The 12,256-nt window shown below is 44.1% G+C and overlaps 3 protein-coding genes across 3 annotated transcripts; 2 read left to right on the plus strand and 1 right to left on the minus strand.

Moving 5' to 3' along the window:
• Nucleotides 1-134: 134 nt before the first annotated feature.
• LOC108103711 (GPI inositol-deacylase) lies at nt 135-4,571 on the minus strand. The gene is made up of 10 exons (XM_017209308.1): nt 4,372-4,571; nt 3,577-4,308; nt 3,333-3,515; nt 3,036-3,280; nt 2,553-2,975; nt 2,371-2,496; nt 2,078-2,271; nt 1,390-2,023; nt 1,232-1,327; nt 135-1,170 (listed from the first exon to the last, which is right to left on the minus strand). Exons 1-10 carry the CDS (start codon nt 4,510-4,512, stop codon nt 1,002-1,004), a joined length of 2,943 nt encoding a protein of 980 aa, XP_017064797.1. The 5' UTR covers nt 4,513-4,571; the 3' UTR covers nt 135-1,001.
• A 603-nt stretch (nt 4,572-5,174) lies between these two features.
• LOC108103712 (protein twisted gastrulation) lies at nt 5,175-7,793 on the plus strand. The gene is made up of 4 exons (XM_017209309.2): nt 5,175-5,878; nt 6,831-7,043; nt 7,107-7,251; nt 7,310-7,793. Exons 1-4 carry the CDS (start codon nt 5,659-5,661, stop codon nt 7,503-7,505), a joined length of 774 nt encoding a protein of 257 aa, XP_017064798.1. The 5' UTR covers nt 5,175-5,658; the 3' UTR covers nt 7,506-7,793.
• Nucleotides 7,794-8,002: 209 nt separating this feature from the next.
• Nucleotides 8,003-11,373, plus strand: LOC108103674 (paraplegin). The gene is made up of 7 exons (XM_017209234.2): nt 8,003-8,225; nt 8,289-8,747; nt 8,809-9,177; nt 9,236-9,772; nt 9,832-10,102; nt 10,176-10,711; nt 11,050-11,373. The coding sequence occupies exons 1-7, from the start codon at nt 8,091-8,093 to the stop codon at nt 11,209-11,211; spliced, it is 2,469 nt and encodes an 822-aa protein (XP_017064723.1). The 5' UTR covers nt 8,003-8,090; the 3' UTR covers nt 11,212-11,373.
• Nucleotides 11,374-12,256: the final 883 nt, after the last annotated feature.

The following is a 12,256-nucleotide window of genomic DNA, read 5'->3' on the forward strand; positions in this document are numbered from 1 at the left end:
TTGATTCGATCCATATCCAGTTGGACGTTAGAGATTTCCATGTGGGCGAGGACGAGCTTAAGTCGCAGACATCGTCAATCGATGAATTCGTAATTGCGCACCCATCTAAACTGGTCAGCAAATCAACACTGGTCTTTGGAGTTTACAAATGTATAAAATTTTATTTTGAAGCCTCTAAAACTCACTTCAATTAAAAACCTTGCGAAATGAGAACATTTTGTAAGGTTTTTAGTAGTGTGAGGCTTAAGGGTAAAACTAGGGATTAACTAAATGAAAATTTTGTACAACATTTATACATAACGTTCTTTCGGATTATAGTAGTTTTAAATTTGATCTTTAAACATTTCTAGTGGAAGATTAATAAGTATATAAAACCAATTAAGTATTGTCATCACTTATAAACAAAAAATATAAAACAGCGGTACTAAATCTAACGAAAAATAAGTTAACATTTTACTTTATGTATTACAAATATGTGACTCTTAGCAGTTAATTTACATTGCTTCTAATCTGGTTTTAAAAATTAAGCTAAGAAATCTCACAAAACGCTGTACAATTGTTAAATAACAAAATATTATCTTACATTGAAAACAAACCAATTGTAAATAAAATACTACAAATAATGTCTTTGGATAAAAGGAAACTAGAGGGTGGATGAGGAGTGTGTCCAGCTGGCGCAGCTGTTTATAGGCATTTTCACACATTTCCCCCAAATGGAGATTGACGTGCCTGCCACCCAAAATATCGAGGTATCGCTAACCAAAAGCGCCGGCAACAGGCGTAAAAACAATTAATACGTGTAATGTGCGATCGAGGCAAATCGAGAGCAACGCCCATTCAGGCCCAGTTTGGACTTCCCGCTAGGAGAGCTCCCGATCTGGGCTTATTTGCCTTGCAACTAGCTAGCTTACATAACTTAGCGACCACGACTCCCAACTCGGACTGAATTAACTAACGCAGAAATAAATAACGAATTAACACATGCAGAACAATAATTTCAACTAGGTTTGGGACAGCCGACGCCATAAGATCCAGAGACTTTGATGAAGAGCCAGTAGGGCGAAGGCGCCAGCAATCACAAAAGTCAACCTGTAAATGGCCGCCTGACAGTACAGTAAGACCACGCCGGCCAGTACATAAAACAGGATGGACAGTATCCAGTATCCCTGACTGTAAGTTGATTCTAACATTTACAATATTCCAAATAATTAATCATTTTATATACACTTACCATTTTTGGGGAGCGCGCAACTGCAGAAGCAAACTAAGTGATGCCAGGACCACGATGCTGGGATACAAACTTGGATCTGGCAGGCTAATGCCATGTCTACAGGAGTAGAGTAAGTATATTTAGTCTGAGATTTCTTAGATCTTAAACCCATAACTTACCGACGACTGCGCACCCATGCCAAACTACTAGGAGCATTGAGCAGCAGCTGCATAAGTAACATCAGTAGCAAAGTGATGTGGAAAGAAAAGTTCTGCAAGCCCACACAAGGCTCTGGCTCCTCCTCCTCTTCTTGCTCCGTCGTTTTTAGGGCATCACTTTCTGCATTTTGATCCTCTGCTGCATCTCCCTCGCTAGAAGGTTCTTGAGCTGCCACTGCAGAAGGCTTTCCTCGCACCAAATTAGCCGCCTTCTGCCAGAGAAAGTCTTCGAGATAATCCTTATAAGCATTCGACAGCATCAGGAAATAGAAGACAGAGGCCAGGAGAAGACCCACTCCGCTACAGGTTCCCATAGCCGTGGCAATTGTCAGAATACCGTACGTAATGGGCAAGTGGGTCATGATCGAGATCATCACATTGGAGGTTGCCTGGGACAGGCGTGTTATTCGCAGAGCCAAGCGGTAGAACGCGTTGCCATAAAGCGTCAGGGCCAACCAAGTGCCCAGAGTGGCCAGCAGGGATAGGGCAATAGCTGCACAGTGGATCACAATGGAAACATTGATGCTATAGTCTAGGGGCTCTGGCTCTGGGAGTATGCGGCTGGTGATTATCAGCTTCTTCAGAATACGACAAGCTGAAATTTAATCATATGTACTTTAAGGCTCTACAGTTTCAGTGTAAAACAAACCTGTGACCACATAGAGCGAGGTGTACTGCAGATAACCCACATAGGGACGCAGACTACGAAAAGTTCCCACGTTATGGAAGGTCTCAACTTGTTTTCTCAGCACAATCAGCAAAACGCAGACCAGGTGTGCCGGCAACCAGCCGTAGAACTCGAGAACTAATCGAGATAAAGCAGAGGAATAGGAGTACTCATAGCTGTGGAATGACACAAATAAGAGTGAGATGGATTCATTTAGTGAAAGTGAAAGAGATAAAAGAAGAAACTAGTAGCTTCTACCACTTACTGATGCTTACCTGATTCGATAGCGACATGTGGGGTCCAAATAGAGATCAAGGGTCACAGGATTGAGCGTTGTATTATAATGTCTGGGCACTAATGTAGGCACATTAACATACAATTGTGGTTTCTGATCAAAAGATCTGTAAGACATACGTCGAGAATGAGATACTATTAAACTAACTACTATCTAACTTACTTTAGAGTCTGGAATCTTTCAAAACCCGCTGCCCAGGGAACACATATCCTGGCGGTCACTCTGTACTCGGGGTTGATGCACTGCAGCGGCTCGACAATCACTCGAATGCTCTGATATGGATCCACCATCTCTGATATACGCAATCGATGGTGCAGCGTACCTTGAAGGGTTTCGTTTATAACAGGCAGCTTGGCCATGGTGTACCAGCGTGGCATTTTGATGTCCGTCACCCGCTCTCGTGGATCGTAGATATCAAGGTTGTAGCCGATTCGCTTCGTACTCGGTGGGAGGCGCACTAGCACATGGGTCCACTGCACGTAAGTTTTTCGCAGATTGTGCAAATCCAAATTTGCAATGCTACGGGGATCGCGATCTTCATTGGGCAGCCGCTGGACAAGATGCATCAACGAGGTGGCCTTTTCGCTAGATAAAGAGATAATTCTTTAAAGTAATTTTTATTAAGGAAACGTAATATCAACATACCAATAAAGTATATCTGTCTTATTGAGCTCTTGGGCGGAGCAACCGAACAACCAGTCTTCGTCATCCACATTCAAGGCCTCGATGGCCATTTTTTTGTATCTCTCCTGTCGTTGCAATCCTATCAAATCAAAGAAGGTGCCTTTTAGTCCATTAGTGAAGTACTTGTTTATGACAAGACGTCGCTCCTCGTGCCAATTTCCGGCTGCTCCTAAGCGTACAGTGCTGGATTGTCGTCTCCGTGGTTTCTGTGGATATATCTTAAGTATTTGATTGATATGGAAATCCGTAGGAACCTACTACAAATGTGGATAAAGCAGATTGAAGATTGCGCTGCTTGTTGGTGCCGAAAACGATGGATGATCGATCCTCGCGCACATAGGCAATGCTGAAGAGAAAGCGATTGATGGCTTGCATGAATTGCAGGCACCACACGGCGGACAAATGATCGCAGCTCAGACTAACTTTGGGTATAGCCGAGGTCTGAGGAACAAGATAAAGAAAATAAACAAGAATTCATTCTGACAATTACATATACAACTACCATAGCATGCAAATCGTTGAACGAGGAGCTAGTTAGTCCAGGTCGCACAAGCAGATCCCTATTGCCGCCGCCTGTTGAAATGAGCAAAACGTTGTCAAGTCGCGCCGAACTGTCCTGGCTGGCCATACGCTGCACACTCGGTAGTCGCTGATGCAAGCTATCACAGACATTCGTCGTTATCGTGGGCACTGTGGCCGTGCGTAGCTTGCTCAACACAGTGTTTGTCTGTTCGTAGAACTCCTCCAGTTGGGCATCTAGATTGAGCACTGGCTGATCCAGCGGCGTGGAAATGCTGATAATTGTATTGATGTGCTGGCCAATGGCCGGATCTACCAGCACTGACTGCGCCAGCTTTCCGCCCATGGAGTGGCCAATGAGCACGATGGATGGCTGTTCCGCCCGCCCGCCGTAAACCGACAGAATGGTGCGAATGCAGAGCTTCAGGTAGCTTCGCTGGCGAGGCAGATAGCCCCCGTACAAGGCGGACAACTCCTCATCGTAATCAATCGTGTAGTAGTCCAGGTGAAGGCCTGCATCATCGGAAATTGCTTTGCGCAGCGCCACGGAGGCCAGGGAACGCACCTGCTTGTAAGAGCCGGCATTGCCCGGCACGAAAATCACTGGAGCACCAGTCATCCGCCGTTTTAGCGGATCCAGAGGCTGTCGCACGCCTTCATAATAGTAATACAAGCCGTAATTTGGATAGTCATCACCATCTTTGACTTCAACTTTCTATAAACCAAATAAAATCAGCATTTGGAGGTCTTATTTTTTGGAGAACGGAACAAAACTCACCGCAAACCTGGGCTCCCCAAACATGTAGGTCATTCGGCAGGCATTGGGCTCAACCTCCACCTGCAGATGGAACAGGCCGTATATAAAGCAGCATATGGAGCCTATCACTAGCAGAACAGCACAGTTTCGGAACATAAACATTATGGATTTTCAATTTTTCATATCTGTTTATGTCTTCAGTTTTCTTGTTGTCGCGGCCAGTGTTACCAGATGGTGAAACGGCGGCTTACCCTTAGCTCAACCCTAATTTTTCTCCTAAGTTCAAACGCTCGAGTTCATTCTAAGTATTTTCAGTTTTTATAAATTTAAAACCTTGAAGTCCAGCATTAATTTATTAAGTAGAAAATGTTTATAAAAATGAACTTGAAAAAACATTTTTCTTATTTTCTATGTCGTTATTGTGGACAATCCTCAAGTTAGCTTTCGGCTAAAATGTTTTAACTGTGTTTCAGATTATTTATTTTCAGATATATCTTTCAAAAACTGACACTTTTTAAGTTTTTTAGCGACATTTCAGCCCTGGTTAAAGGGATGCAATTCCATAGCTAGTATCACGATAGGCGCGCAGTTTAAAATTTGTAGTTATTTCAAAGGCATAATTTAGCGGTTAAATAAAAAATATCTTTATAATTACAAATTAAAAATAACAACGTAAATGACGACACGTACGATACGAACCGGAATTGTCAACAAAAAGCAGCGGCGCCGGCGCCGGCGTCAGCATCATTGATTCGAATTTCTAAGTCTGGCCTGTGAGTGTGTGCGTGAATGCGTGTGAGCCAGCAGCAGCCTGACTTCGAGTGTGTGCGCTTAATTCGCGTACTTGGCTTGCTGAGCCAGTGTGTGTTTGTGTCTAGCCTGGCGCTACTGTTGTTGTTTTGTTGGAAGAAAAAGACAGTTTATGCCCTAGCCAAGCAATAACAAAAACAACGAGAGAGAGAGACATTGTCGCCGCGCAGTCGATCCGCTGCCGCCGTCGACGACGCTGCCGCAGCGAACCGTTCGATCCGCTCGCTAGTTGTTGCTGTTTAGTGTTCGTTGTGGTGTCGCTTGTTGTTGTTTTGATCCGTTCCGAATCCGATTGCGATATAATTCATATATTACTTATTATATATAGTGCAAAAAGAGGAACAAATGCCCAGTCGGCGTGTATCTGTGTGCCCGTAATTGTTGTTTGTTGTAATTGCACCCGCACACCACACACAGTCACCAGTAGCAGCGTATACGTATACATATATACGGGAAAGAGCGCATTCCAATCCCTATACACACACACACACAGCCACCATGGAAATTTGGCGCTCGCTGACAGTGGGCACCATCGTGCTTTTGGGCCTCGTCTGCTTCTACGGAACAGTGGAGTCCTGCAACGAGATCGTCTGCGCATCAATAGTTTCTAAATGCATGCTCACCCAGAGCTGCAAGTGCGAACTGAAGAACTGCTCCTGCTGCAAGGAGTGTCTCAAATGTCTGGGCAAAAACTACGAGGAGTGTTGCAGCTGTGTAGGTAAGGAAGGTCGTCCGGTGGGACCACTGATCACCGATCAGTGGGTGGTGGGAGGTGGCCATATAAATCTGTATGTATATATTTGATCACCAGTGATGATGATGTGATGGCCATCGCTTTGTTTTTGTTGTTGTCAAGTATGGATATGTGTGTGTGTTTGTGCGGGGGGAGATTGCGATGTGCTAACTAGTTATCGATAACGGGCTTGAGCTGGAGATCGGCCTAGCCTTAACCCTGCCGGGGGCCAAGTGGTTGAATCTCTAAGCCTTTAAATAGGAGACATTTTTGGGTCGATGCTATCCCATCTAAGTTTGTCTAAAAATCATAGATTTTACAAAATTGCCAAAAATTACAATATAGTTTCGAGAACAACTTGTTTTGTAGGGTGTTCAGTGTAAAATAATTCCAGTCCTAGCATTCAGGTTTTACTACGTTTTAAGTAACTACTACCAATCTTTAAACAAAATTATATATTGTGTTGTTTTATATAGTTCTTATTTTATTGGTAGCTTATACCTGTATAAAATTCCTTTCTGTTTGTCATTTTAATATCTTTTATAGTTATGAACAAAGAAAAAGTGTTTATTGATGGTGTAAAAAATAAATAAATAGTTTGTAATCACCCAGATCGGATTTTCGTGAAATGCCATTTTCGGTTACCCCAAATGATGTTGTTTATAAACAAATCGGGCATGACGATGAAAACAAATGTGCACACGAGATCAGAATGAGAAAAGCATGTCTTCCTTCGGGGAATACAAATAAATAATTTTGATTATCATATGAATAATAAATGTGGTTAAAGAAATAAGAAATTATACGTAAATATTAGACTGCACAAACTGTAGGCTCCATTTATAAATACCTTACCATTTATAAATACCTTCAAACAAACGTATACCCTTGGTTACAATGGCATCTTTTGTAATAAAATAATCTTTATTTCTTCAAGAACTCTGCCCAAAACCCAATGACACCCGGAACTCGCTGTCCAAGAAGTCCCACGTAGAGGACTTTGATGGAGTGCCGGAACTATTTAACGCCGTAGCCACTCCGGACGAGGGCGACAGCTTCGGCTACAATTGGAACGTGTTCACGTTTCAAGTGGATTTCGACAAGTACTTGAAGGGTCCCAAGCTGGAAAAGGATGGTCATTACTTTTTGAGTGAGTGGTTACATATCACAGCTATTGGATTTCTCATCTCTTTAACGGCCCGATTTCATTTAGGAACTAACGATAAAAACCTGGACGAGGCGATTCAGGAGCGGGATAACATAGTAACCGTGAACTGCACGGTTATATATCTGGATCAGTGCGTGTCGTGGAACAAGTGCCGCACGAGCTGTCAAACAACCGGCGCCAGCAGTACGAGGTAAGGAGAACAACATATTAGACGAGATATTTTTTTAATTTCTTAATTTGGTAAATAGATGGTTCCACGACGGCTGCTGTGAATGTGTTGGCTCTACGTGCATAAACTACGGCGTGAACGAGAGCCGCTGTAGAAAGTGTCCGGAGTCGAAGGGTGAGATGGGCGACGATCTGGACGATGGCATGGAGGAGGAGATGCAGGACTTCGGGGAGAGCATGGGCCCATTTGACGGACCCGTGAACAACAACTACTGAACGCGGTGATGTCAAATGCCATTCAACGAACAGAACAAAACCACATCTAACAAATTTAGCTACTCAATTCAATGACATTATTATTATGTAGTACGAAGTAATATTTGTATAGCATTATTATTATTATTTTTATTTACAAAAATTGAATAGGCGCTTTGAATTGTTTTACTTATTGAACCGGCCAATATATATATATATATATATATATTATACATTTTTTTTAACTTAAATAAAAAAAATAGTTTATACTACGAGTTCCAAAGGCTTCAGAGGCTTTTTCAATAATAATTGTAAGTCTAATCGTTTCTCAGCAGTAAAATCTTTTACAGTTTGTGAACTAAAATAATTCATTAGTTTTCAAGCCGGACATGTCTTGTCTAACGGTCAAAAATGTATCGTAATTTATTGTTTTTTTTTAAAACAAGTGCCTATCGTTATCGAAATCTGATGGGCACACTGTTTTTGGGGCTGGAGGCCCGGCACAGTGTGACCAGAAATTAAAAATTGGAGCAGCTGTTTAAATTAGTGTTCACAAATCAACGAAGTAGAGTTACGTATTCGCACCGGGTCCGGGATTTGGAAATTATGTTGAAGGGCCTGCGGCATGTGCGGAATGTGTTGCAGCGCGGTGGCACCCAGTTGGCACATATTGCCAGTGCTGCGGGGCAGCCCCAAAGGATTTGCCGGGAGTTGTCGCTTCTCCAACTCAGCCGGCGGCAGGTACGTTATTAGATGAGTCGCAGCAATTCTGAAGAAGCTAATTCTGATTTCCTTATACTTCAGGTGATGCAACTGCAGGCGGAATATAAGGCGATTGTGGGGTTAATAGCCCGCTCCCTGCAACTGACTCCGAAAGAAGTGCGAGTCATGCACCTGCGCAGCCTAAGCACCGCTGAGAAACCTCCTAAAAATCCCACTCCATCAGAGTGCACGGCGGAAAAGCCTGGAAAGGACGGAGCCAAGAATGAAGGCGATCCGTCCAAAGAGAAGCAAAAGCCAGCTGCCGCGGCAGACAGCAGTGAAAAAAGCAGTAAAGCCTCAGCAGACGATGCGTCTAGCAGTCCTAACCCTAGCCCCACCACATCCACTAGCGAGCCTGGGGAGGATCCCAATAAAAACAGCAACGAGAATGACGAAAAGATGCGTTCCGTACTGACCAAGGCCGTACTTTGGCTTTTTACGATCTATATGTTTGTGGCATTCTTCTCCTTGCTGATTACCCCGCGTTCTGAGAGACCAGAGGTAAGTCTGAAGTCTTTTTAAATGTAGTTAGCCACATTAGCTAATCTTGTCCATTGCCCAGGGCTCCACGCGATATGTTTCCTGGAACGAGTTTGTCCACCACATGCTGGCCGTGGGTGAGGTTAAGGAGTTGATCATACGACCCGACATGGAAATGGTCACCATCATCTTGCATGAGGGAGCCGTCATTAAGGGTAGGAAAGTAGCCTCTACAATCTTCCACATGGCGGTGGCTGACGCCAATAAATTCGAAGAGAAACTACGCGAGGTGGAGAAGCGTTTGGGAATCTCGGATGGTGTTCCGGTAACCTACGATCGTCAGACCGACACCACTGGCCGTATTCTAATGCTGCTGCTCGTCTGCGCCCTGCTTATGTCCATTGCAACCCGCATGAAGAGCATAAAGAGTCCGCTTAGCATGGATTCGTTTGTGAGTAGTGTTTTTTAAGCCAGAAAACCGTGGCTATTAACTTCTTTATTCCTTCCAGAACCAAATGGGACGTGCCAAGTTCACGTTGGTGGATCCCTTCGATGGCGGTCGTGGTGTACTCTTCCGAGACGTGGCTGGTCTCAGTGAGGCAAAACAGGAGGTAAAAGAGTTTGTTGATTACCTCAAGTCCCCGGAAAAGTACCAGCGCCTAGGCGCCAAGGTGCCGCGTGGAGCACTGCTTCTGGGCCCACCGGGATGCGGCAAGACGCTGTTGGCCAAAGCGGTGGCCACTGAGGCCCAGGTACCGTTCCTCAGCATGAACGGTTCCGAGTTCATTGAGATGATTGGTGGCCTGGGAGCGGCGCGAGTGCGCGATCTCTTCCAGGAGGGCAAAAAGCGGGCGCCGTGTATCATCTACATCGATGAGATAGACGCCATCGGTCGGCAACGTTCGGGAACGGAGAGCATGGGACAAGGCAGCTCTGGTGAGTCTGAGCAGACGCTGAACCAGCTCCTAGTCGAGATGGACGGAATGGCCACAAAGGAGGGCGTGCTGATGTTGGCCAGCACAAATCGGGCCGACATCCTAGACAAGGTAAAATTCATACGAATATTGTATTTCATTATACCAACGATTTTTATTAACTATTTTAGGCCCTTCTGCGACCTGGTCGTTTTGATCGTCACATTCTCATCGATCTCCCCACGCTGGCGGAGCGAAAGGAGATCTTCGAGAAGCATCTGTCTTCGGTGAAACTGGAGTCGTCGCCCACGACTTTCTCACAGCGTTTGGCTCGCCTGACGCCGGGTTTCTCGGGTGCAGACATCGCCAACGTGTGCAATGAGGCTGCCCTGCATGCCGCCCGTAATACACAAAAGGAGGTTAGCAGCAAGAACCTTGAGTACGCCGTGGAGCGCCTTGTTGGTAAGTTTACCACCGAATCCGAAATGGATATTTAACGCAGTATTAAAGTGTTTAACCCCTTCTATCTTTTTAGGCGGTACTGAGAAGCGCTCGCATGCCTTGACACTAGCGGAGCGCAAGGTGATCGCCTACCACGAATCCGGACACGCTCTAGTGGGCTGGATGCTTCCTAATTCAGATATTCTGCTAAAGGTAACTATTGTGCCGCGGACCAGTTTGGCACTGGGATTCGCCCAATATACCCCGAGCGAACAGCATTTGTACAGCAAGGAGGAGCTGTTCGACAAGATGTGCATGGCGCTTGGTGGTCGGGCGGCAGAGAATCTGGTCTTTAATCGTATTACGACGGGCGCCCAGAACGACCTGGAGAAGGTGACGAAGATTGCGTACTCGCAAATTAAGAAATTCGGCATGAACGATACCCTGGGACCCATTTATGTCCGCGATGCGGATGAGACGGAGGGAGGCGGTGCAATGGGCAGCGGTGGCAAGAAACCCTTCTCGCGGGCTATGGAAAGCATGATAGACAACGAGGCGCGTCATGTGGTGGCCAGTGCCTACCAAACAACTGAGGGCATACTTACAACTCATCGCGACAAGCTGGAAAAGGTTCGTTAGCACTACTTCTATATAACTGAGATCTCAAATCAATAGAAAATTAGGTTTATAGTGAAGAGTGCATTCAGTCTATACAAGCCATAAAGCTATTTTATTTACATGTTTTTAGACGTTTCAGTATAAACAATTTACTTAAGTTAAAGTTTAATTTATAAAACACTGATTATTATTATGATCGCTTGATCTAATCAATATCGGGTTAATTTAGCTCGTTATGCTTGTTGATATGTGATGAAATCGGTTATAGTTGCGATGTATTGTCGTGTATATATGTAAAAGGTAATGCCTTTCACTTTTTTCACTTATCTTCTTATCGTTATCTATTTCAGCTGGCTGAGGCTCTGCTAGAGAAGGAGACGCTAGACTACGACCAAGTGGTGAAACTGATTGGACCGCCGCCGTACGATCTGGGTAAACGGCAAGTGGATGGCGTGGAGTTCGAGCAGTCACTGAAGAACCTAGGCAGCGATACGGACGCCTCGAAAACCTGAGGCTCTGAGTCAAACTCAGATTCAGAGTGATAGTTGTAGAGTCAGAGAGTCATAGAGTCACAGTCATTTATCATACGCCACGTGCCCCGAGTCGCTCACCTTTCCGCCCGCCCTGGTTCATGTTCGTTGAATGTAAATAAAGTTGTTTACCTTTTTAAATGACTTCAAGCCGTGTTCATTATCTAATTGCCCGCTAATAAGCCGCTTCTCAGCGGGCAAGGCGATGTCTAATTACCTAACGGATAATACAGTCCAATTCCAGTAATTATCACCCAAAACAGCAGTTTTTTATATTGTACTAAGCTAAAAGCAAAAAATGCTTTATATCCTCTTTGTTTCCCATGAAGGGAATTAATAATTTTATCTCAAAAGAAATGCATGCAATAAAAATGTTAGGAAACTTCAACATACAGTTCACCTTAAAGAGGCCTTATTGTAGTTCCATTGTAATTACTTCCTGGTATTTAAATCAGCCCACAACTGACCACAAGATATTTTTCAATTAAAAACCAAATTAGTTTTGATACATTGTAAGCCAAAGTAACTAAGCCAACACATAATACCCGCCGTCAATTAGCGTATATGTGTAAACGGCGTCATCGCTGCGACTTGGCAGGAGATCAAAGTTTAATTCCACACCTGTCCACACTGACCTAGAACCTGACACGCACTGTCAATTGGCTGAGCACACGCAACCTCCCAGTGACCGGTCCGATGGTCATCTGATGGCAGCCGGAATCTATTGATCCACTCCAAATCTGGGTCGAGAAAACGGAAAATATGTAACTGAGTGTTTTATGTTCATAAGGAATAATGATATTTTCGTTTCAGATTTAATGAACAATTTGAAATCTTTAAACATCAATATATATACTAAATTTGTACCTCGTTAATATATTATTTCCGTTCGAAATCGATTTATTTTAGCTATCAGATACTTTCAAGTCGAGACTTTTGAAAATTTAACTTTTAAGAGAGTATCTTCTGTGGATAGAAGTTACTCAACTATCAGGGTCTACCACATTTACGAGTATTTAGCTTTGTA

Source organism: Drosophila eugracilis, unplaced genomic scaffold (assembly GCF_018153835.1).
Source record: "Drosophila eugracilis isolate 14026-0451.02 unplaced genomic scaffold, ASM1815383v1 contig_2167, whole genome shotgun sequence".
NCBI lineage: Eukaryota > Metazoa > Arthropoda > Insecta > Diptera > Drosophilidae > Drosophila > Drosophila eugracilis.

Bases quoted from the DNA above. Each gene is read 5' to 3' on its own strand.
- LOC108103711 (XM_017209308.1), bottom strand. From the start codon at position 4,512: ATGTTTATGTTCCGAAACTGTGCTGTTCTGCTAGTGATAGGCTCCATA. The intron at 2,497-2,552 runs GTAAGTTAGATA...TATGTCTTACAG, and splicing joins GAAAGATTCCAGACTCTAAA to ATCTTTTGATCAGAAACCAC. The intron at 1,328-1,389 runs GTAAGTTATGGG...CTACTCCTGTAG, and splicing joins GCATGGGTGCGCAGTCGTCG to ACATGGCATTAGCCTGCCAG.
- LOC108103712 (XM_017209309.2), top strand. From the start codon at position 5,659: ATGGAAATTTGGCGCTCGCTGACAGTGGGCACCATCGTGCTTTTGGGC. The intron at 7,044-7,106 runs GTGAGTGGTTAC...GATTTCATTTAG, and splicing joins GGATGGTCATTACTTTTTGA to GAACTAACGATAAAAACCTG. The intron at 7,252-7,309 runs GTAAGGAGAACA...TTTGGTAAATAG, and splicing joins ACCGGCGCCAGCAGTACGAG to ATGGTTCCACGACGGCTGCT.
- LOC108103674 (XM_017209234.2), top strand. From the start codon at position 8,091: ATGTTGAAGGGCCTGCGGCATGTGCGGAATGTGTTGCAGCGCGGTGGC. The intron at 8,226-8,288 runs GTACGTTATTAG...CTTATACTTCAG, and splicing joins TCCAACTCAGCCGGCGGCAG to GTGATGCAACTGCAGGCGGA. The intron at 9,773-9,831 runs GTAAAATTCATA...TAACTATTTTAG, and splicing joins GGGCCGACATCCTAGACAAG to GCCCTTCTGCGACCTGGTCG.